General features: G+C 39.1%; 1 protein-coding gene across 2 annotated transcripts; it reads left to right on the top strand.

Annotated features, from left to right (window-relative positions):
- The first annotated feature begins 5,192 nt into the window (after positions 1 to 5,192).
- On the top strand, positions 5,193 to 13,483 carry LOC125004329 (beta-1,3-galactosyltransferase 2-like). 2 transcript variants are annotated; one of them, XM_047578856.1, is made up of 3 exons: positions 5,193 to 5,272; positions 10,778 to 10,887; positions 12,103 to 13,483. In XM_047578856.1, exon 3 carries the CDS (start codon positions 12,108 to 12,110, stop codon positions 13,161 to 13,163), a length of 1,056 nt encoding a protein of 351 aa, XP_047434812.1. In that variant the 5' UTR covers positions 5,193 to 5,272; positions 10,778 to 10,887; positions 12,103 to 12,107; the 3' UTR covers positions 13,164 to 13,483. The 2 variants fall into 2 exon arrangements, with proteins under 2 accessions (XP_047434812.1, XP_047434814.1); XM_047578858.1 differs by lacking the exon at positions 10,778 to 10,887 and having other exon boundaries at positions 5,196 to 5,272.
- Positions 13,484 to 22,178: the final 8,695 nt, after the last annotated feature.

Genomic DNA, 22,178 nt, shown 5'->3' with positions numbered 1-22,178 from the left:
CCGTATCACTCTGAGAAAGGATGTTACTAATTTTGACAATATTACGAAGGTGAAAGAAAACAGTGCTGGTCACCTGCTGTATGTGTGAATTGAAGGACATAACCGGGTCAAATATAACAACAAGGTTTTCCACAGTAGTACTGGAGGCCAAGGTAATGCCATCCAACAAAAGCAGGTGATTAGATAATGAATCTCTGACATGTTTAGTGCCAAATACAATAACTTCTGTTTTGTCTGAGTTTAAAAGTAGAAAATTACATGTCATCCTGACGTCTTTAAGGCATGCATGGAGTTTAACCAGCTGATTAGTTTCATCTGGTTTCATGGATAAAAATAGCTGGTTATCATCTGCATAGCAATGGAAGTTTTTGCCATGCCCTCTAATAATATTGCCTGAGGGAAGCATGTATAATGTGAATAGTACTGGTCCTAAAACAGAACCCTGAGGAACTCCATAGCTTACTTGGGTATATATAGAAGAATTGTTGTTTACAAGGACAAAATGAAATCTGTCTGACAGATATGATTCAAACCAGTCTAATGAAGTTCCTGTAATCCTTATCATACTTTCAAGTCTCTGCAGTAGAATACTGTGATCAGTAGTGTCAAATGCAGCACTGAGATCGCCAAGGTCCATCGTCTGAAGCCATGAGGAGATCGTTGGTAACTTTGACCAGAGCCGTTTCTTTACTATGATGAGATCTAAAACCTGAAATTCTTCTAACAAACCATTCCTGTTTAAATGATAAACCAACTGATTGGCAACACCCCTTTCTAAAACTTTAGAAATAAAAGGAAGGTTGGAAATTGGCCTATGGTTTGCTAGAACATCTGGGTCAAGAGTAGGTTTTTAAGTAAAGGTTTAATTACAGTAGTCTTAAAAGACTGGGGCACATATCCTATTAATAAATATAAGTTAATCTGATTTAATATGGGGGTATTAATTAATGGAAAAGCCTCCTTGAGCAACTTAGTCGGGATGGGGTCTAGAAGACAAGTTGATGGTTTAGATGCTGTAATCACTGAAGTGAGCTTAGGAAGATCAATTAGAAAGAAATAATCCAAATATTGACCAGGTCCTACAGAGGTTTCTAATGCCACTGTACTTACATCTTGGACAGCTGAAAGGATGCTATGAATTTCATCTCTAATGCCAACAATTTTATCATTGAAGTGAAGTCATCACTGCTGAGGGCTGAAGAAATAGATGGCTGTGACTCTTTGTCAGCCTGGCTACAGTGCTGAAAAGAAATCTGAGGTTGTTCTTGTTTTCTTCTGTTAATGAAGAATAATATGCCGTTCTACTTTAACCAAAACTATCTTTCCAGGCTATGTGAGCTTCTTCAGAATTAGTGGAATGCCAAATTCTATCCAGCCTTCAAACTGCCTGCTTTGAACTACGCAACTGTGAATTATACCATGGAGATACTCTATTTATTACCTTCTTTTTCAGAGGAGCAACTTGTACTCTATATCTTAGCACAACCTTTAGTGTTGTGCTAAGTGATGCTGTCGTACTGTCAACAAAATAATCTATTTGTGATGGAGTTTGATTGTGGTTGCTGTCATCCACATCACTTACATAAGGCACTGAGGTAAATACTGAAGGTATTAATTCCTTATATCTAGTTACAGCATCATCAGATAAGTTTCTACCATAACGAACTGTCTTTCCAATTTCAGTGTAATCTCTTATACTAAATTCAAATGTTATAAGGAAATGATCAGACAAAAGAGGGTTATGAGAATATATTGTCAGACCTTCAGTTTCTATGCCATAAGTTAGTACAAGATCTAAGGTGTGATTGAAACAGTGATTTGATCCATATACATTCTGAGAAAAGCCAATTGAGTCTAATAATGATATAAATGAAGAGCTAAGACTGTCACTGTCAACATCAACATGGATGTTAAAGTCACCTACTATAATGACTTTATCTGTTCTAAGCAATAAATCACAGAGAAACTCAAAGAATTCTGCTAAAATGTCAGAGTAAGGAGCAGGTGGGCAACACCACAACAAAGAGAACAATTTTTTGTGTTTTCCAGTCGGGATGAGCAAGACTAAGAGTAAAGCTTTCAAACGAATTAAAGCTTTGCTTAGGTCTAGGATTAATACATAAATCAGAGTGGAAGATTGCTGCCACTCCTCCTCCTCGGCCTGTACTTCGAGGAATGTGATAGTTACTATGACTGGGTGGCGCAGACTCATTTAAACTGACATACTCATCATCCTGCAGCCACGTTTCAGTCAAACTAAGTAGATCAATCTGATGATCAGTTATCAAATCAGTCACTAAAAGAGATTTAGACGAGAGAGATCTGACATTTAAAGGACCTCATTTAATTTTCTTATTGCTCCGTTGTACTTTTCGATTTACAACATCTGGGAGCAGACAGCACATCTATGGAGTTTGGGGAGTTTTGGGTGTGAGACGGTACTAGAGAAGCGGCAGAGAAGCGTCTAAGACTGCAACTCTGCCTCCTGGGTTGAACTCTGGGTTGTCATGGTTTGGGGGGTTTAATAAAAGCGGCCTTAGCCTTAGCCAGCAGTTTCAGATAAGAATTAGTGTCGCCCACGCTGGCCCCCGGAATGCATCAAACTATGGTCGCTGGTTTCTCTAACTTCACGTTCCGCAAAACAGAGTCGCCAATTACCACAGTTGGTTTCTCAGCGGGTGTGTCGCCGAGTGGGGAAAATCTGTTTGAAACGTGAAGCGGTTGGTGCTGCTCCGTGGGCCGGGTAAGACTGTGCTTCCTTTGTACCGTCACCCAGCCGCCCTGCTTTGGTATTATGGTATTAGTGGGAGTGGGAGCAGCAGTAGTTATAGTCAAGCTGTGAAGTTATAGTCATGGCGAAGTGGTGGTCCCATTAACAGCACTGACTTGATTCACAGCTGATTGGTTTGCTACCAGAGACAGGACCTTAGTGCACAGAGGGAAGTTTATTGAGTCTTCCTCTCACTTCCTCTTTTTGTTTTTTGTTTTTTTTTTAGCTGGCAGCAAAATCCACCTGCTCTTCACCTGGTACGACGTGTACTTTGAAGATTCTTAGCCCTCCATCAGAGGTGCAGTTTGTCAGCGAGCTGGGGAAACTACTTCTCTGTCTACATGGTGCACATTATAGGTTGAACAAACCATTTCCCACTCACAGTAATTTTGCATCTGGTTCAATGTTTCTTTTTTCTCCCAGCACTTCCCTGGTAGCTTCACTGATCTCAGCGTGTTTAAGGCAAAAAGGCAAATTGTACATTTGAAGAAACACGCTCCATTTTAATATTTATTAGTGAAATAATTATTGTTCATTCTAACAATGAACAAAATTAATGAATGTAAAGTTACTTATAAGAGTATAGGGAATTAAATAATACCTACTGTGGCCTTTAAGGGTCTGATTTTACTGTTTATTTGGCATTTCTATGACAAATGAATTATACCTAGTGCTTTGCAATGCCCACACAGAGGCACCTCTCTTTAAAACTTTTTTAAATCATTTTTTTTAAGTAAATAATGAAAAAAAAATGGATTTATTTAAAAAATGCATGGAATATTTAAGGACTGTGTTTATTTATAACTACTTTTAAATTTGCCCCCTGGAGACAAATAAACTTATGTGAATTGAACTGGAATGAACTGGACTGAATTAAATCTCTGGCCTAGTGTGTGTTTCTGCTTGTGAATGTGTGTGTGGTGTGGCTGTCAGTGGGTACAGGTGGCAACCAAATCATCAGCGGAGAAAAGGGGCTATTAATAAACCAGAGTCTGAGAAACACACAGACTGGGCATAGGAATAGAGACAGACAGAGGACACAGTGTCTTCAGAAAGGAAACGAAAGATAAACCACACTTCACAAAACCAGAAAGAGGCATTCACATAGAACAGTTAATAGAAAGAGGGACAGGGTAAAAAAAAGAAGCATGGACGCTGTTCTCATCTTCCTTTAGTGTTTCTGGCTCAGCACCAAACACAGAGTCTGACTGCCTCCCGTGGGGAGAATAACTCCAGGCCTGAATTCCTTTGTGTTATTTCATGTTTTTTCTCTCTCTCTGCCGCAGCAATCTTTCCCTGTATGTGCACCAGCCCTCATTAAGGGCAACTTCACCAATGCTGACAACGTTGTAAAACACACCGTAGGGGCGGCTATATGCAGTGTACAAGCACGTAAACCCATACAACCATGCAGCCCTGCTGCAGCCTGCACGGCTTGAAAAACACATGCATGCACATTAACGCTCTATCTGCGTCTTTGTTTTACTGTCAGTGAAACACTCCCACTCTGTACCCGACTACAGCCTTCCTCCGGTGCTCGCACGGCAGGAGCCACACTTAGCCCATTACATGGCACTTTCTACTGTACGTTTAGAGTGTTTCAGCATGGGAAGTGTCTGGCGACGCGCATGCCACTTATCCTCACCAGGGCAGCGGGGAGTTGCTGGAGCCTGTCCCAGCTGCCAGAGGCGTGGTACCGCCTGGGAGGTATCAGCGCTAACCACCGAGCCTTTAGCGTTTTATGAATGAGAAAAAAAAAAAGAAAAAAAAAGTTGCACACAGACTACAACAGTTATAACAGTGGATGGTACAGACAGAGCAGTTTAAACATGTTTGAGCAGGGCTCTCAAGTCTCACGTGAGACTCACTCACCGCACCACACAGACTTTAAAAGAGATTAAATTCAGGCAGCTCTGCATAATCATCGACTAATCATAAAACATCAGTGACCAATCAGCCAATCAGAACTGAAAGGGTAATTACTTCATGACTTAATTTATTGTTATTATCACTATTACTGCTTATGACTCAAGGTTATCTTTAAACCTGTGTACAATGGTATAAAAAAGTTTAGGCACCCCTTTGAGGCTGCATAATAATTTACTCCGTCACATTGGCATGCATGCCATTAATTTTCTAATAAAAGCTGAGTACTGGGGTATGTTCCAGACAAAGATTTTTAGTGTAGCATTATTAAGTTGTATGAAATTAAATCACATGTGAAAAATAGGCTGTGCAAAAATTTGGGCACCCTTGTCATTGTGTTGATTTGAACACCTGTAACTGCGTTAGGTCATAACGCAGGTGACGCTGTCTGATCCTTGATCCAGTTTTACAAGAAGGAGAAATGGGCGGGTGTCCATCTGACGTGAACGATATAGGATTCGCCCTCAGAGACCGATTCACACCTAATCGCAACTGCGTCAGAACAATGACTGGAAGGCAGGGAAATTTTAGTCCACCTGAGCAAAGACGGGGCAAAGCAACGGGAACCAGCCAAAGGTGAGCAATGAGAAAACAATGTTAACACCTCTCTGTGCTATTTTGTGATTACTTTGTTAAGCGTCCTATGTTTTGTTTTGTTTTTATCTCTGATACTTTTTTGGATGAAGCATAGTGACTTTATTGTTTTATTATATGTAGATAAAACTGTGAAGTTAAGCTACACCGCTGAGTGACTGTTTTCTACAGATCTTGATTGAGTATGTGGATAAAACCAACATAGACAGTCGACATGTTTACAGTCCCTGACAAAGTCATGTCACTTATCCATTTTGTAGAAACAACAGCTTATGACCTGACTTTTAATTAATCCATTGCTATTCCTGATGACTTCATCAATAAATTGCATGAATCATTGTCTCAGGTCAGATAAGAGAAGCATTGTGTAGTTGTTGGCTTTTTTTCTTCAATACTCAAATGCATTCAATGCATGTTACGAGTGTTTTTAACCGAATCCAACCTGTGTCTCCAATGTGATGATTGTCGGGGAAGTATGCAGTCAACGACAAGTACAGTCGGGAAATCTATAAAACATGTTAACAGCCCTGCACTAAATGTCTGCACAAACTCAACCTTATGATCATTTTGGACGATCAATTTTATTGACGAGCTGCTACTTTGCCTAAAGATTCAAATTACACAACTTTTCATGTTGTTTTTATTTTTTCAGAAACATCTATGGCATGGCATTTATAATAGTTTAAATGCTAACTAACTGCATGGTGTGGTCATTCAGGCTGGTATTTGAATGTGTGCTATTTTTGTAGCGCTTATCTTCATGAGTGCACCCAGTTCTTACACTCTGATCACATATAATAAAGCACACCAAAACTCAACCGTCTCCCTGACTGGAGTTAGGAACTTTGAAAAGCTTGCCAGCAACCAAAACAAATACATTTGCAGCACACAGCAACAACGGTTTTTCTCTCTCTCTCTCTCTGACACGCTAATAGTGCAACAGTTTGTCAACCAATCACTGTCAACAGTTCATATTGGAGCTAAGCCAACAACAAAAAGAAATCAAAAGAAAGGTTATATTGGAGCTGTTGTGCTGTTGTTAAGCTTTTGATAGGAATATGTGTTGATGTTAAAGCAAAGGTGTAGGACTAATACTGCTTGTAAGCCTGACAATAGAGAGTATGATGACAGACAAGAAAGCTGTATTTCACACATCAGGAATCACCACATGGGGGACCCTGGTCCGGGCACGGACACAGTGACGGTTCATCCCAGGCCCGTTAAAATTCTAATATCAACCCTTTAAAACCTGAATATCCGTCTGCGCACACAAAGAAGCTTGCAAGTCATTCAAAAATTGGTGGACATTTTCTGTCCCACACCAAAAAAAGTCTTTCCATTCTACATTCAGTGTGTCACTCTAACCAACGCAATCCTGTTACTCAGATTATCAGAAAAATACAACTTAATTCAAAGTTTTTCAGTATTTATTAATATAACTAATTATGTCTTTGACGCTTACTGTACCATGACAAAGCACATCTAGCATGTATTACTGGAAAAAAGCTAACATTTGCATTGATTAACCCTGTTATTTGCAACCCTGTTATTGTAATTACAGTAGCAGGGTTGTATCTCATGTAGTTCCCTCAGAAGGGAGAATCCAAAATAAAATCTGTATGTATAATTTATCTTAATTTACTTGTTTTAAATGCATTACCATATTTTTCAGAATATAAACTGTATTTTTCCTTCTTTTATTGCCACCAGGTCAATGTTGCAATAACTTCCTGAAAGGAATTATTCATTTAGCATGAACGCAAGTGTTTTCAAGTGTTCATATTTAGAATATTTACAACTGCAATTTTTTTTAAATCTGTAAAATGTTATTTAACAGCACTTCTGTGGTCCTGAGTATTTATTTGTCATATTTATGTAATGATTTACAATCAAAATTCATGTGTCCATTCAACCGTTACTCAGTGCAGCCCTGTTACTGTAATTCCAACCCTGCTACCATGTTATTATTCTTAAAATAATCTGAAATGATCTTTTAAACTCATGAGGTCCTCTTGACCTTTTAGTAGTTTAAATGATTTGATGTATAATGTTTTTGAGCCAATATTGGAAAACCAATACTGAAATAAATTTTAAGAAAGCAAATTACTATTGAAATGTTGGGTAAGCTAGACTTCAAAAGTTGCTTAAATTAAAAAACAAAACAAAAAACAAAACAAGTTTTATCTGAAATTAAATGATTATTCAATGTGAATGTGACTTATGTAATGGTGAAAGATTTAATTAGTTCTTTTTTTTTTAAATAAACTTTTTCAGGTTCATGAGTATTTGTAACAGGGTTGCACTAAACACAGCCCAAAACAAATATAACATGTCATAAAAAGTGTACCGTTGATGCTTGAGCTGAACGATTCAAATTATTTGATGGGTTATTACATGGTTTTCTTAAATATGTGACAAAAAAAAAATGGAGGATAGATTTTTCTACGGTTTTCATGCCCAAATTGTCCTCAAATTCTGGAATGACCCTTGCGGTATTTGAATGGCGTAACTCACGATGGACAAAATTGCGCTTTCTGGAAAAAAAGCTGCCATTACGGTAATGGTGACGCACCACTGCTGTCGGCTCCAGACCAGTATACACCACAGACATGGCATACACAGTCAATGCTCCACATGCTTCAGGCTGAGGAGCAAACACGATCACGGAGCCCCAGAGCTATACCCTTGAGTTATACCCTTGAGATGTCACGAAGCTCTTCCAAACAAAAGCACAACTTCCCAGTATTCAGCCACCCTTTGAATATTGTCAATAGCGCAAACAACTGTGAGTTACAGTAACTGAAAATTGGCGTGCTTTTACAGAGGGTATAAATGGTTAATAAAAAGATATTTCATTCGTGCATGCGCCGCTTTTCTTGTTAATACGTCAGGAGTGTCATCAATGGCAAAGGTGTTCCTTGGGACTGTCTGTGTTTATTGACCTTCACATGTTGGTTTATGGGGCCGGACTTTAGTCTTCAGCACTAAAAAAAGAATTTGGCATTGAAAATAATATTTGGCTTTGTAATAAATGTAACGATATCATATTTTTTTTTTTTTTTTTTTAATTCAGTTTACTGCCGCAAGGTTATAAATAACTATAAAAGACTGAGACTAGGGACAGGAAATACTGGTAATTTTTATTTCCACTGGATACCAAGTAAGTACAGGGCTATCACCGATACTGATACCATTTTATTTTTATTTTTTTCTCTCTCTTTCTATACTAGGGCAGTAGTCATCCGATAACTGCAAATTGGAAGCCACGTTTCCGTCAGTCTGCCAGTTAGTGATTACTGCACTGTAACGAATTTCTTGTAGAATTTACAGTAAATACCAGGCAAAAAAGTTTCCAATAAATGCTGTAAAAGTGTTGTTAATTACTGTAAAAAATAATTACAGTATATTACTGGAAACTTTTTACAAGTTTTCGGTGTACATACATTACAGCAATGTATTGTTGTTTTATATTAGAAACAACCATTAATTGTATTTTAGTTTACAACATTATCTTGTATTCCATTCAAATCATGCGACCGTCTCACATCAGTGATACTGGGGTCAAGCTTCCTTCAAGCATCAGATTCTTAGCAACAAAACTCTTCCAGGTCTAATTAAACCCAATAAAAACGCTGAGCCACAGTGGCTGCTGAGCAAAAGAGTCAATGTATTAGCCGAGCGCTCGCACACTACGAAAAGCCTTAGCTTACATAGAGGTGTGGATGAGAGACTGGAGATAACCGGGTAACTATGCACGTACAGGCTTTCGCTCCAAAAGTTTTCTAACCGGGAGGAATTTAGCTAATGTGCTCATATTCCCTCCGTCCGCGAGCTGACGGCCTAATGTTCGTAGCTAGCGTTAGGTCAACCTAGCAAACATTTGCAAAAATGGTGCAGTCCCACAACCTGCATTTTCCATATAAAACGGGACTGGAATAAATAAAATATGATAATAATAACAAATAAAAACAAATATAAAATACAGTCACTCACACAAATAAAGAGGACAAATATCATGTCCTCTTTCAAACCACCTTCTAACAACAGTGTTTAACTGTAATTAGACATGTACGTGCGTTTGTACATGTACAATGCACAATATTACATCGGGCACACTGGGCCAAAGAGAAGTTATCAGAGAGGTTCCCAGATATCGATCCAGCATGTAATTGTGGTAAAATGACCCCATCTTCATATATACACCGGTCTGGAGTTGTTCCAAGCTGACAACTTTTTGGACCTCAGTGTTCACAACAATCTCGGAGATCCTTGAGGTGTCCGTTGATTTTTTTCCCTTTTATTTATTTATTATTTTTGTAAGTCTTCATTTATGTACTTTCTGGGGTGGGAGATGAGGGCTGGGTTTCTGAGTGTCTGTATTGTGTGTTCTGTGTTCTGTATGTAAAAAGCTCAATAAACAAAGTTTGAAAAAATAGTTTGAAATTACTTAATTATTATCACTCAGTAATAGTGAAAAATGAACTAGTCTTACTGTTATTTGGCATTATCATTGGTATTATCATTATAACAGCAAGCTAGCCATAAGTCGATCAGAGGTAGTTTAGAAGCTCGTTGAGAGAAACACAAGCAACTTCTATAATAGAAACCAAGCTGACCCAAGTCTGAGTTCTTTATTTATTTATTTGACCAGGTTTTCAATATATAATTTAAAAGAGAGCTCCTGATCTAAAAGGAACCCCAAGTATTTGTAACTGGTAATAATCTGGATTGGGATACCTAAAGTAGTATTATTAGTGGATATATTTCCATTGAAATAAGAAGCTTTTGAGAAAACCATGATTTTAGATTTGTTGGCAAATTGAGACTTTGCAGGGGGGCTGGACAACAGTAAAAGCAGACCGTAACCACTCAAATGCATGCACTACAGCATAGAATTGATAGGCAGCAGTAGACGTATTGACACAAAGATTGTTTATATAGATAGAGAATAAAACAGGACCCAAGACCGAGCCTTGTGGCACACCTTCAGTGATCTCTAGTGAATGATGTAAAACTGGCCATCTGAATGATAAAATTGTATTAAACCGAATGTTTTTGGAATTTTAAATGTGTATACTCCTTATGAATGTTATGGAAATGAGGATGAATACCTGAACATACTTGCTATTATAAGTTCATTTATTAAAGAAAGTGCTTATACATGTATATTTGTCATGGGTGATATGAATGCTGATATTTCAGACAATTCTGTGAAGATAACAAGCTAGTTTCATTTCATCTCGTGTTCCGTACCGCTTAATCCTGCACTAGGGTCGCAGGGGTTGCTGGAGCCTATCCCAGCTGGCATAACAGCAGAACATTTTAAGCATGCTAGCCACAGAGTTTCTCAGTTTTGCTTGAGATGTGTTTTCCTGGGTTTTTAATGATGACATATTACCTGAATCTATGCTGGCTGTCCTGTTAGTGCTAGTAGTTAATTAACCATCTGATGTATGCTAATAATCTGGTTGTTCTGTCTCCTTGTAGTGCTGGCGTGCATTAAGTTTTACTCTGAGAAGAGTGTTATGATTTTTAAAACTCAAGAATACCAGAAGCTGGACTTTCCATTGTTCCTTCTGTCTGATCAAGTGAAGAAGGTAAGATACTTTGGCCACATCATCAGAGATCATTTATGTGATGATGATGATGATGTGCAGTGCTAGTGTTTGTATGCACAGGCGAATGTGTGGACTGATGATGTGAAGAAAGCCCTCTTCAGATCTTACTGCACACGCACTGCTCTGTACAGCACACTTGTGGTGCAGTTACAGTAAAGCAAAAATAGTTTGTATGTGTTTTAGCGAGTTAGCTTTTGAATTTTATTACCATGTTTTAATGATGTGATTGTCTCGTCATCTGGTATTTATTTTTGTCTGTGTCTATATTTACCAAATTAGTCTGGATTAAAGTTAACTATTTACTATTTTTCCTATATAAAATCTTAACACAGATTTAACAAAGAGACACGTTGACATTTACCTCATATATAATAAGGATAAATCATCTGACATCCCGTTCTTCCTTTTGATCTTCTTTTCTCATAACTTTTTCTGTTTTTTTTTGCTGAGAATGTTTTTATGTTCAAAGTTATTTGTGTTATTTGTGTTTTAGCTAGTTAGCTTTTGAATTTTAGTACCGTGTTTTAATGACTAGATGACTAACTAGTCTGGATTAAACTCAACTATTAATGATGGTATGACTTTATTTTTTCTGTATAAAATCTTAACAAACATCAAAGAGACATTGACATTTACCTCACATGATAAGGAGAAATCAGTTGACATCCAGTTCTTCCTTTTAATCTTCTGCTCCCATAACTTTTTCCGTTTTTGTTCACGGGGGAAACAGTGGCGTTTCCCCCATTCTTTCCTGATCCTGTGCTTCACATTTTAAATTTTAATCCAATTTTATTCTATATTATTGCTACTTCTCTATTGGTGGATATTGGTTAGATGCATCTAACATGGCGCCCATGAAACACGTGACCAGCTCAGAACCAATCAGCATAGCGGGATAGCTCAGACGGTCCATTCCCTAGTTGAACAGACTCTCTCTAATACACGGCTCTGGCTTTTCCCTGACAGGAGTCAGAACAATACATTTATGCGTCTGGACAGACTTGTTACCAACCTCACTAGTAGGCGCAGGCATACACTCAGTGCATCGGAATTGCACTTATTTTTCATAAGACATTTAAAGTTGTTCATGAAATGTTTTGTAAGGGGATAGTTCAATAAATGTAAATGTTTTCATGATGTACTTGTACTCTATATCTTCTCTTATGTGATAACACATGTCTCTTTTCTCTGCAGTTTTAATGGACAGAAGAAGGAAGACACTAAAAACAATCTTGAGCTGCATCCTGGGAGCAGTGGCAGCCTTGTTCTTTTATCTAAATGCTGTAAATAGTAACAGACTGGTAAGAAGATGGAACCTGCCGATTCACAGGAAATCTCCATCAACAACAACAACGGGAACAACAGCAGCAGAACCGCAGTGGGAGGATCCTGGGCCGTATCATGTGGCTTACCCACGAAATTACACATTCGTCATGGACGACACGCCTACATGCAAGACCACGACCCCATTTCTGATCCTTATGGTTCCTGTTGCACCGAGCAACGTGGAGAGTAGGAACGCCATCCGGGAGACATGGGGAAGTGAAAAGCTGGTTCTAGGTCAGCTGGTTGAGACTGTCTTCATACTGGGCCTCCCCAGAGGAGACAATGCTGAGCAGCAGCAGGAGAGACTTAAAGAGGAGAACCAGCAGCATCATGACCTGATTCAGAGTAACTTCCAGGACAGCTACCGCAATCTGACCATCAAGACTATGGTCATGTTGGAGTGGCTGGCGAAGAACTGTGACAAGTCTTCCTTTGTCATAAAGATTGACTCAGATGTGTTTCTTAATGTGAAAAATTTGGTCAAACTGTTACTGGATCCTGGCACGTCAAAGGAAAATTACATGACAGGCTTGGTGTGGTGGCACAGCCCGGTTTTAAGAAACCCATCCATGAAGTTTTACATGCCGACAGATGTGATCCCCGAGCCAGAGTATCCCCCGTATCCTCTGGGCATGGCCTACGTCATGTCTCTGGATCTCCCTGCAAAGATCTTGAGAATTTCACCTCAGATCAAACCTATCTATATTGAAGACGCCTACCTGGGCATGTGTCTGAAACGCCTCGGCATCTCTCCCACGGACCCCCCTACGCAAAAAACGTTCCTCGTTGATCCCAAGCATCCTCTGAGCCGCTGCGATCTTTCAGAAGCGATTGCTACGATGACAAAAATGCTCTCGCAGATGAAGTGGTACTGGGAGAGAAGTAGGAAGGAACAACCGTGCTCAATTGCGCAGGTTAACCAAGAGTGAATTTAAGGCTGTTGGTGGTGGTGGGAGGAACAGAGCAGGTATTTATTGTGAAAGATTCTTGGGTAGAAGATTTTTCCTGTTATCAGATCAGATCACCAACAACCACTTTACAACCCTGCTAAGAATAACTTTATTGTGTCTCTTTATGTGACACAATAAAACTGAAATGTCATTGGATGATGTTGCGCAAGATTTGAACAATTTTATCATGAGTTGAAGAATCCTGTTGATTTATTATTTATTAATTTTTTGTTTGAAAATATTTGCAATCTGGAATGACACTTTTAAAATGATTAATAAAAAAGACTCACATGACTGTTCTCAACTAGTCATGAGTGACTTTTTTTGGTACAAAAGATGAAGAATCATTTCCTACATGTTGCATCAATGCATTTCTATTTTCTTTGTATATACACTAATGAGCCATAACATTATGACCACTGACAGGAGAAGTAAATAACCACATGTAGAACCCATCTAGACCAGACCAGACACCCCCACTCCATAGCAACGACACTCCTTGAAGGCAGCTGCCTCTTTCTTCATATGTGGTGTGAACTTTGGACTCAAGGTTGAAGCAGCTGGAATTTGAAGCTCACAGCATCGCTGTGGCCTCACAAAACAAGAACTCCTACACATTTCATGTATTGTCAAACAGGATAAAATGCTGAGGGGAACTTCACTGTCAAGGTTGTAACTTTCTGTTAAAACCTTCATAAAATTTCTTTACTGATTATGGTTCCATAGACTTGCGAGAACCATAATCGTGAAATGTTGAAAAAAAAAAAAAGCTCTATTAGTTACAACTGAAGGTTGTTGTTATCCTTTGTGCAATCCACACAATTTCCTGATCCCCGCCTCGCCCCACTCCAAAGTTCAGCCACACTATTTGGTTGGTTTGCTCAGTATTGTTTTATTGTGCACATGTCGCCGATTGTCACAAGCTGCGCGCATCCGCCAATGCACTGAAACTAAATAGTTTCACACACATGGGCCACTGTCTTTTCACCTTCAGGTCTTAAAAGCAAAGTAAAATGACAAAAACAAAAACCTCCTGTCGACGGCAGCCTACACAAACAGGTCATCAGGTCTTGGTCATTCTTTTCACTTTTTCATCATGATTTTCAAAAGCCAATTCATCAGATGTTCCTGATTTAATGTCTTGTAAACATTTGGTTTTCCTCCCTGAGATAGTTACATTCCCTTGTAATCTTTCAAACCTTTCCTTGCACGCCCTGTTTTGACACTGTTGCTCATCCTCAGCAGGCGGCGCAGGCTCAGCATCAGGCACTGATGACAACTTTTGGAGGACCACCGGATCTTGCTCTGCCCTCTTGTTCTTCATTCTGTTGTGCTGCTCATACCTCTCCACGTCTTTCTCTCTTTTCATCTTCTTGGTGGCTGGTCTGTGTGTGTTTTATTCATTTCCCAATGAGTACTATGCTTGGCAGACTTTACAGGGAATGAATAGCATTCCCATGCAGGGTATCATAGAAACAGAGCCCACACATGGATGCTGGGGAGGTGGTGGGACTGAGAAATTTCACAGACAGCCAGAGCAACAGCAAGCAGTACGAGCAGTTGCAGCAACAAGTAGCAGAGTAGCCAGGAATTATCGGGAAAGTAGAGGATTTAAATAGCCCGCCTTTCTCAGATGAGGAGAGCATTTTGATTTTTGACTGATTAGGATTTGTTGTCTTGTCTGAACTAGCTCTGCATGCCTCACATCATCAATATAATATGTATTATATTATCATTCCTGACTAGTTAAACAAACTGTCCTATAAACTACTAACTATCCATACTAATATTGAAACAGAAAATCATTGTTTTCATTTAATTTTCACGGTATAGGTGCCAATGTAATGTAGGGCAAGGAAAAGTAGCTGTTACTTACAGAGGATGGTGGCTGCTCTCCATCGTCAGTCATGGTTTTACCGTGAAATCGAAAGTGAAGTCCGCTTAAGCAGAGTGTAAACCATAGCTACATCAATGCATAGAACAACACTGCTGGTTGAGGAGGACGGGCCATTTATGAATCACGAGATATTTGTTTGTGGATCTGTGTGGATCTTCGACAAGAATGTCTCAGAAATACGTAACCGAGGAAAGAGATGCATGTGTGTGATTGATGATCCACAAATGCTAAGTCATACTTCACAAGCAGAACTTTCAGTTTTACAAATGGCTTTTTTGTTTTACGAATACACATTTAGTGGTAAAAACCAACAAACAAGTTACAAATCCTTGATTTCTATTTGTGGAAAGAATATTTGTATGCATACAACAACACTGCCACCTACTGGTGAGGAGGGCAGGCCATTTGCCAATCACAAGCTATTTGTTTGTGGATCTGTGTGGATTTTCAACAAGAATGTCTCAAAAATGCGCGAGGAAAGAGATGCGTGTGTGTGATTGATGATCCACAAATGCTGAGTCATACTTCACAAGCAGAATTTTCAGTTTTACAAATGTCTTTTTTTGTTTTTACAAACGGAAAATTGTGTATTTACAAAAACAATATATCTACAAGTGTAGTGTAATTTATAAAGCCTGTAATGTGCTAAGAAGATAAATGAAAAACAGAAGCAGATGACAAAGAGGTCATGTTTTATCATAATGTTATAATGATTACACTGATATCTCTGATTATAATGTCATTAGATTGATTACAATATGATGTTTGATATGATGGGCCTTCACCAGGCATATGCTACTGGAACACAGAGGGAGAGTACTGAAATCAAAAGTAAATCTACTGTATTCCTCACAAGGACACGTGTGTATGTAGAAGATACGCACAACGCATACAACAAATGTTGTTGCTGTGTGCTGCAAATGTATTTATTTTGGTTGCTGACAAGCTTTTCAAAGCTCCTAACTCCAACCAGGGAGACAAGTGAGTTTTGGTTTGCTTTATTATATTTGATCAGACTGTAGGAACTGAGTGCACTCATGAAGATAAGCACTACAAAAATAGCACACAAGCTGCAATGACTTTTGTTACATTCAAACACCAGCCTGAATGACCACACCATGTAGTTAACATTTAAACTATTATAAATGCCATACACGTGCAATTTAGCATTTGCAAGATTTGAAAAGTCCTCAAGCCTAACTCAGAAAAATAAATCCTAAAACCCCTAAAGACGACTTTGATGAGGTGTTTCTGAAAAAATAAAAAACAACATGAAAAGCTGTGTAATTTGAATCGTTAGGCAAAGTAGCGGCTCAGTCAACAAACTACATCCTCCAAAATGGTCATACAGTTGAGTTTGCAGACTCAACTGTATGACCATTTTGCACGACGTAGACATTTGGTAAGTGTACAATTCATGTGTCGAATATAGATGTCTCCACATGAGCAAATTTGAGTCACATTTTGACATATCTGCCATCAAGGAGTGTCATTGCTATGGGGTGGGGGTGTCTGGTCTGGTCTAGGTGGATGGTACATGTCTAAGTAACAATCACACAAATAATGTTGTGGCTGATTGGTGTATACAATCAAGCATTGTAGCTCATTCAAAAAATGAAACATTGTGAGAAGATCTGCCTCAAAGAAAAGGGAATCAGCTTTGACTGTGAACTTGTAAAGACAGTCGATTGTACAAGGTGAAGAATATGGATTACTTCCAGCAGAAACCAAGTGGGGGAAGAACCAGTTCTCCAAGGCAACAGTAACTCAAATAATCACTGGTTACAACCAAGAATTGCAGAATACCATCTCTGAATGCACAACACGTCAAACCTTGAAGAAGATGGACTACAGCAGCAGAAGAACCAGTTCTTCCTCCTGGAAGTTCTCCAAAACAAATATAAACACCTGGCTTGAATATAAACAACTTGGCACCAGACCAACATCTGGAAAAGACATTCACAAGAAAAACTGGTTTTAACTAATTTAACCTTTTCAGTGGACAAATGACCTATTACTCCCAGGCTATTACAGGCAAATGGATCAGAAAGCAACAAATGATCTTGTGAACAGAGAGTGAGGACCAGGCAATAGTCCAAATAATACTTGATATATGAAAGTATAGCAGTGACTGACGCTTCAGGTGGCCAGAACAGCCCATCTCACCTGAGACTATAACACAAAGGTGTGTTGTGTGTCAACACTTCACAATTAGTAACGAAGCTCAGAGAGGCACGGTACACAGTGTCAGCCATTCAAAGTCAACCCCATGTAGTGGCTGGGACATTCATGCACAACCATCTCTAGGGTTTAGAGAGAATGGTTGATGTGAGAGATCAGAGGAGAATGGGCAGACTGGTTAGAGATGACAGAAAGGCAACAGCAACTCAAATAACCACTGGTTACAACCAAGGAATGTAGAATACCATCTCTGAATGCACAACACGTCAAACCTTGTAGAAGATGGGCTACAGCAGCAGAAGACCACACCGTGTGCCACTCCTGTCGGCTAAGAACAGAAAACTGAGACTACAGCTCACACAGGCTCAACAAAATTGGACAATAGAAGATTGGAAAAACGTTGCCTGGTCTGACAATTCTCGATTTTAGCTGCGACATTCAGATGGCAGGGTCAGAATCTGGCTTAAATAACATTTAAGCACACTTTGGGCCCCTTATTACAAACTGAGCATGGTTTAAATGCCACAGCCTACCTGTCCATCCCTTTATGACCACAGTGTATCCATCTTCTGATGGCTACTTCCAGCAGGATAATGCACCATGTCACAAAGCTCATATCATCTCAAACTGGTTTCTGGAACATGACAATAAGTTCACTGCACTCCAATGGCTCCACAGTCACCAGATCTCAATCCAATAGACCATCACCTTTGGGATGTGGTGGAGCAGCTGACAAATCTGCAGCAGCTGTGTGATGCTATCATGTCAATATGGACCAAAATCTCTGAGGAATGTTTCCTAGACCTTGTTGTAAGTATGACATGAAGAATTAAGGCAGTTCTGAAGGCAAAAAGGGGTCCAACGTTTTACTAGCAAGGTGTACCTAATAAAGTGGCCGGTGAGTGTAGAAATAAATAGTGCTTTACCTAATGGACATCTTCGTGTGAACCTTTGGATATAGAGAATCACTATTGTGGTTATTAGGTGAAGATATGTCAACTACATGGATAATAATTATTAAATGTATAAAAATAGCTTGTACAGGCCTACATGAAATACCAAAGCACAGTTTAATGAACATGGTTACAAATGAAAAAGTCAAAATAATTAATATTAATATAATGTGTCTGCTGATGTGCATGTGCATGCATGTCCTTTATAATTACAGTATTCAGTGATGCACAGGTCTGTCTTTTCATAATTATTTCCGTGACAGTTTCCAGAGGTGAACGTGATGCTCGTTGCGAGGAAATAGGGTACTGCGAGTCCTGTTACTCATACATTATTCAGAAGATGAACACAGGCAGTTTGATTGTGTTGAGCTTCGTTTGAGCTTCCTGCAGTGGGTTTAGGTATTTGTTGTTTACCTCTTGCCAGATAGATGAAACCATTCTCTTAATTTGCTTATGCACTGTGTATTTGCATGTGTTCACTCAGGCTGCTTTGCGTAGACCTTTCCTTAACTCTCTTGTGAGAATGACACTCTGTTCTTCTTTTCATATTCCGTATTTATTCCATATTTCCCCATACACGCACACGGTGGTCTTTCCATCTCAGGATTCCAAAGACTATTCAGCATTGAAAGCCACATGTATGTATGTACGCTGACAACACACAGTATCCAAGCCAAATATTCTGCTTACAATCGGTTTAGAAGCCCAAACCAAATAAAAATGCTCCATATGAACACCTCAGTCAGAATAAACAAGCCCAAACTCAATAAAATTTCATTTGGTTTCACAGGGGCAGAATATTCTTTTTCCCAAACCGATCTAAAGTCATGTGAATGGTGAATCAGAATGAAGTCAGGCTCCGTTTTGTATGAGCATGCTCTGTCTTGACGTAAATGTGCAGTGACGTTCGAGTGACGTTTGTTTTTAACAACAAATCTGAAAGAACTAGACATTATCGCACGCTTAGATGGCAGAAAAAATAGAAATATTTGAACTGTTTAAAAAGGTCCATCGAAAATTCACTGAAGTCAGGGTAGACCCGAGTGTGGAACAAATTCAGAACCGCTATTATAAGGTTAAACAACGCAATAGCAAAGGTGGATATGAGCCCACAAACTTTGCGAATCAAGCCGTTGCTTTTATAATAAAACCATATAAATAACAGCAACTTGTGAAGTTCTTCCTTGGTATTTCTTGCCCTGTGTTTTTCCCCTTTCATTGTTGGAATTAGTTTTTTCCTTTTGAGCTCTGCCCTGATTAGTTTCACCTGTGACTCTTTAACCCCTCTGCTCCTGTGTCTATATAACCCTGCCTTTTGGCTTCCATTTTTCATGAAGTTTCCTTTTTTTTGGTAGAGTATATTGAAAATGCGGGCTCGGTGGTGAGCACTGATGCCTCATAGCAAGAAGGTTCGGGTTTGAGTACTGCTTGGCCCTTTCTTTTTTTCCAGGTGTGATGAGCTGTGTAGCATTCGCATTCCCATCACAGCTCCTTCAGTCAGTGATTATATGATATTATATCTCCTGTGATCCCCCATTGTAAATGAAATTTTAAAATGGATTCTTGTCATTTCATAGAAGAGTTTGATGGTTATACCTGCCTGACCAAGGATACCTCTGACAGCCCTATCCACTGACCCCTTGTCCTAACCTGAGCCTGAGGATATGAGGGACATCATATGCAGTCATCAATTCTTGATTGACCCATCACCTCCCCCAAAAAAGGTGAAAGAAGGACAGCATGCCTTTCATTTTACAGGGTTTTATTTATTTCCTGAAAGACAAATGTACACTAGTTAATTTTTGTTCATACTATTTAAAGTTGTCCGCTTGTGGGCACCTCACACAAGTTCAAGCTTATTGCCTTTATCTGTAGGCACTGTAACAAAGACAATCACATGCTTTTCCAAACATGACAGAAATTTAAATGCACTGTACTGTAATAGCTTTATTCCACCAATAGATGTCAGACTGCGTTCCCTCAGGATATTACTGTCCCACATTCAGAGCCTGCAACTCTACTATACGCCTGTGTTATGTTTGTTTGTGTTGTATTTAACGTCCAGTGCACACCTAATACACAAACATGTAAAGAAAATGTGTGTAAATGTAACTATGACTAGTCAGACCCACATTAATTTTAAATTGTATTGAATTCTAATTTTAAAACATAATTATTTGTCTCCAAATCAGTTTTATTCATATAGGGATCAATAGCAATGTAGAAATAGTCTCAAGATGCTTTACAAATCCCAGCCTGAAACCCCCAGATCAAGCACCAAGCAAAAACAAAGAAGAGAGAGAAGAGAGCAGCAGGTGAAATTAAATACATTTAACTAGAGCGTACATGTAGAATCTAATTGTGATAAAAATACAATATACAGCTGATTAATTAATTACATCATCATTATTGTTATTAAATTAATGACAGCAGTAGTTCTATTACAGGTAAGTTAGCTGCTCTAATTATTTAATACAAGAGGCATCATATGCAGGTTGGAGAATGATGCATTCAGGTTGGCGTGGATAACTGCAGGCTGTGAACACTGGGCAGGTTGAACCATGGTTAAAGTGGTATGGACCTCCATAGGTCAGAACCACACAACTCTAGACCAGAGACACTTGCTAGAAGATGAAAGAGAGATGGAGACAGAGACGCACAGCTAATGTGCTATACAGTAGTAGCACACAAATGCAAAATTAATAGAGTAGGGGACAGATGCATCATCCCCCAGCAACCTAGGCCTATGGCAGTGTAAGTAAAGGATGGTTCGGTGTCACCTGCGACAGTCCCCACTGTAAGTTTTATCAAAAAGTCTTGAGCCTAACCTTAAAAGTAGAGAGTTGTCCAGCAGCTGCTTCTGCTGCTAGGAGAGAGGTCTGGTAAATTAAGGCTTTAGCCCCCGTTCTACTTTTCGAAACTCTCTGAAGCACAAGAAAGCCTCCACTTTGAGATGGAAGTGCAGGTACGGTTTGGTATGGTACTATGAGGTCTGTGAGATATAATGGAGCTAGAAGGGACTTGTATGTTTTGGAGGAGGACTTTAAATTCTATTCTGGATTTGACAGGGAGCCAAAGGAAAGAAGCTAAAACTGGAGTTATATGATCTCGTTTGTTAATTCCTGTTGAAATTCCTATTGAAGATATATAATAATATGAATACATGATGCTCTGTAAAGAATATACAGTAGTGGCAGCAATGTTTACACATAGGGAGGCGCAGTAGAGTCTTATATCCTGAGGGGACAAATAACCTCCTCAACCTGTATAAATATATATAAATATATCAAGCGGAAATAACAATAGATAAGGAAGCATTTATGATGTGAAGAATAATGGTCCTAGCACAGAACCTTGAGGAAAGTAGAAGACTAATGGTACAGTGACAGCCTGGTACAGTGCTGATAATAAATCTGGGGTTGGTCTTGTTTTCTTCTACTGTTGATGATAAGCTGTTAAAGTATCTATCTGAGCTATCTGAGCTTCTTCATATTTAGTGGGGATTCTTTCCAACTTTCGAAGTGCTTTGGACCGTGCAATTGTGAATCATACCTGGAAGCAGAGTAGCAACCAAGTTAAGAATTGTTTATTGTTTTATTGACAATACTCAGTACTGCTCACGCCCAAGGTGCAAGATGGTTTTTGGCAGAACACGCAAGAACCTCTGTGATGTACAAACAGCGTGCTGGCACTCATCCACCACGGGAGTTTCAGCAGCATTCTGAGTGCATTGTTGTAAGCCATCCGTAACTTATTAAAATTAGCGTTGGGTTCAACTGGACATTATTGCCCAGACCGAATAACAAATCATGCACACGAACAACAAAAATGTGTTTCTCCAACAAGGCAACTGAGCAAACCCAAACATAAAAATATTGGACAGGCAAACTACACAATCAGACATATAGACAAGCTAAGATACTGGAAAATCGCACATCATTTTCACAGTGGTTGGATTTCACA

The sequence above is a fragment of the Mugil cephalus genome, chromosome 2 (genome assembly GCF_022458985.1).
Source record: "Mugil cephalus isolate CIBA_MC_2020 chromosome 2, CIBA_Mcephalus_1.1, whole genome shotgun sequence".
NCBI lineage: Eukaryota > Metazoa > Chordata > Actinopteri > Mugiliformes > Mugilidae > Mugil > Mugil cephalus.
The sequence above is the reverse complement of the archived record's forward strand: the minus strand, read 5'-3'. Positions and strand labels throughout refer to the sequence as shown.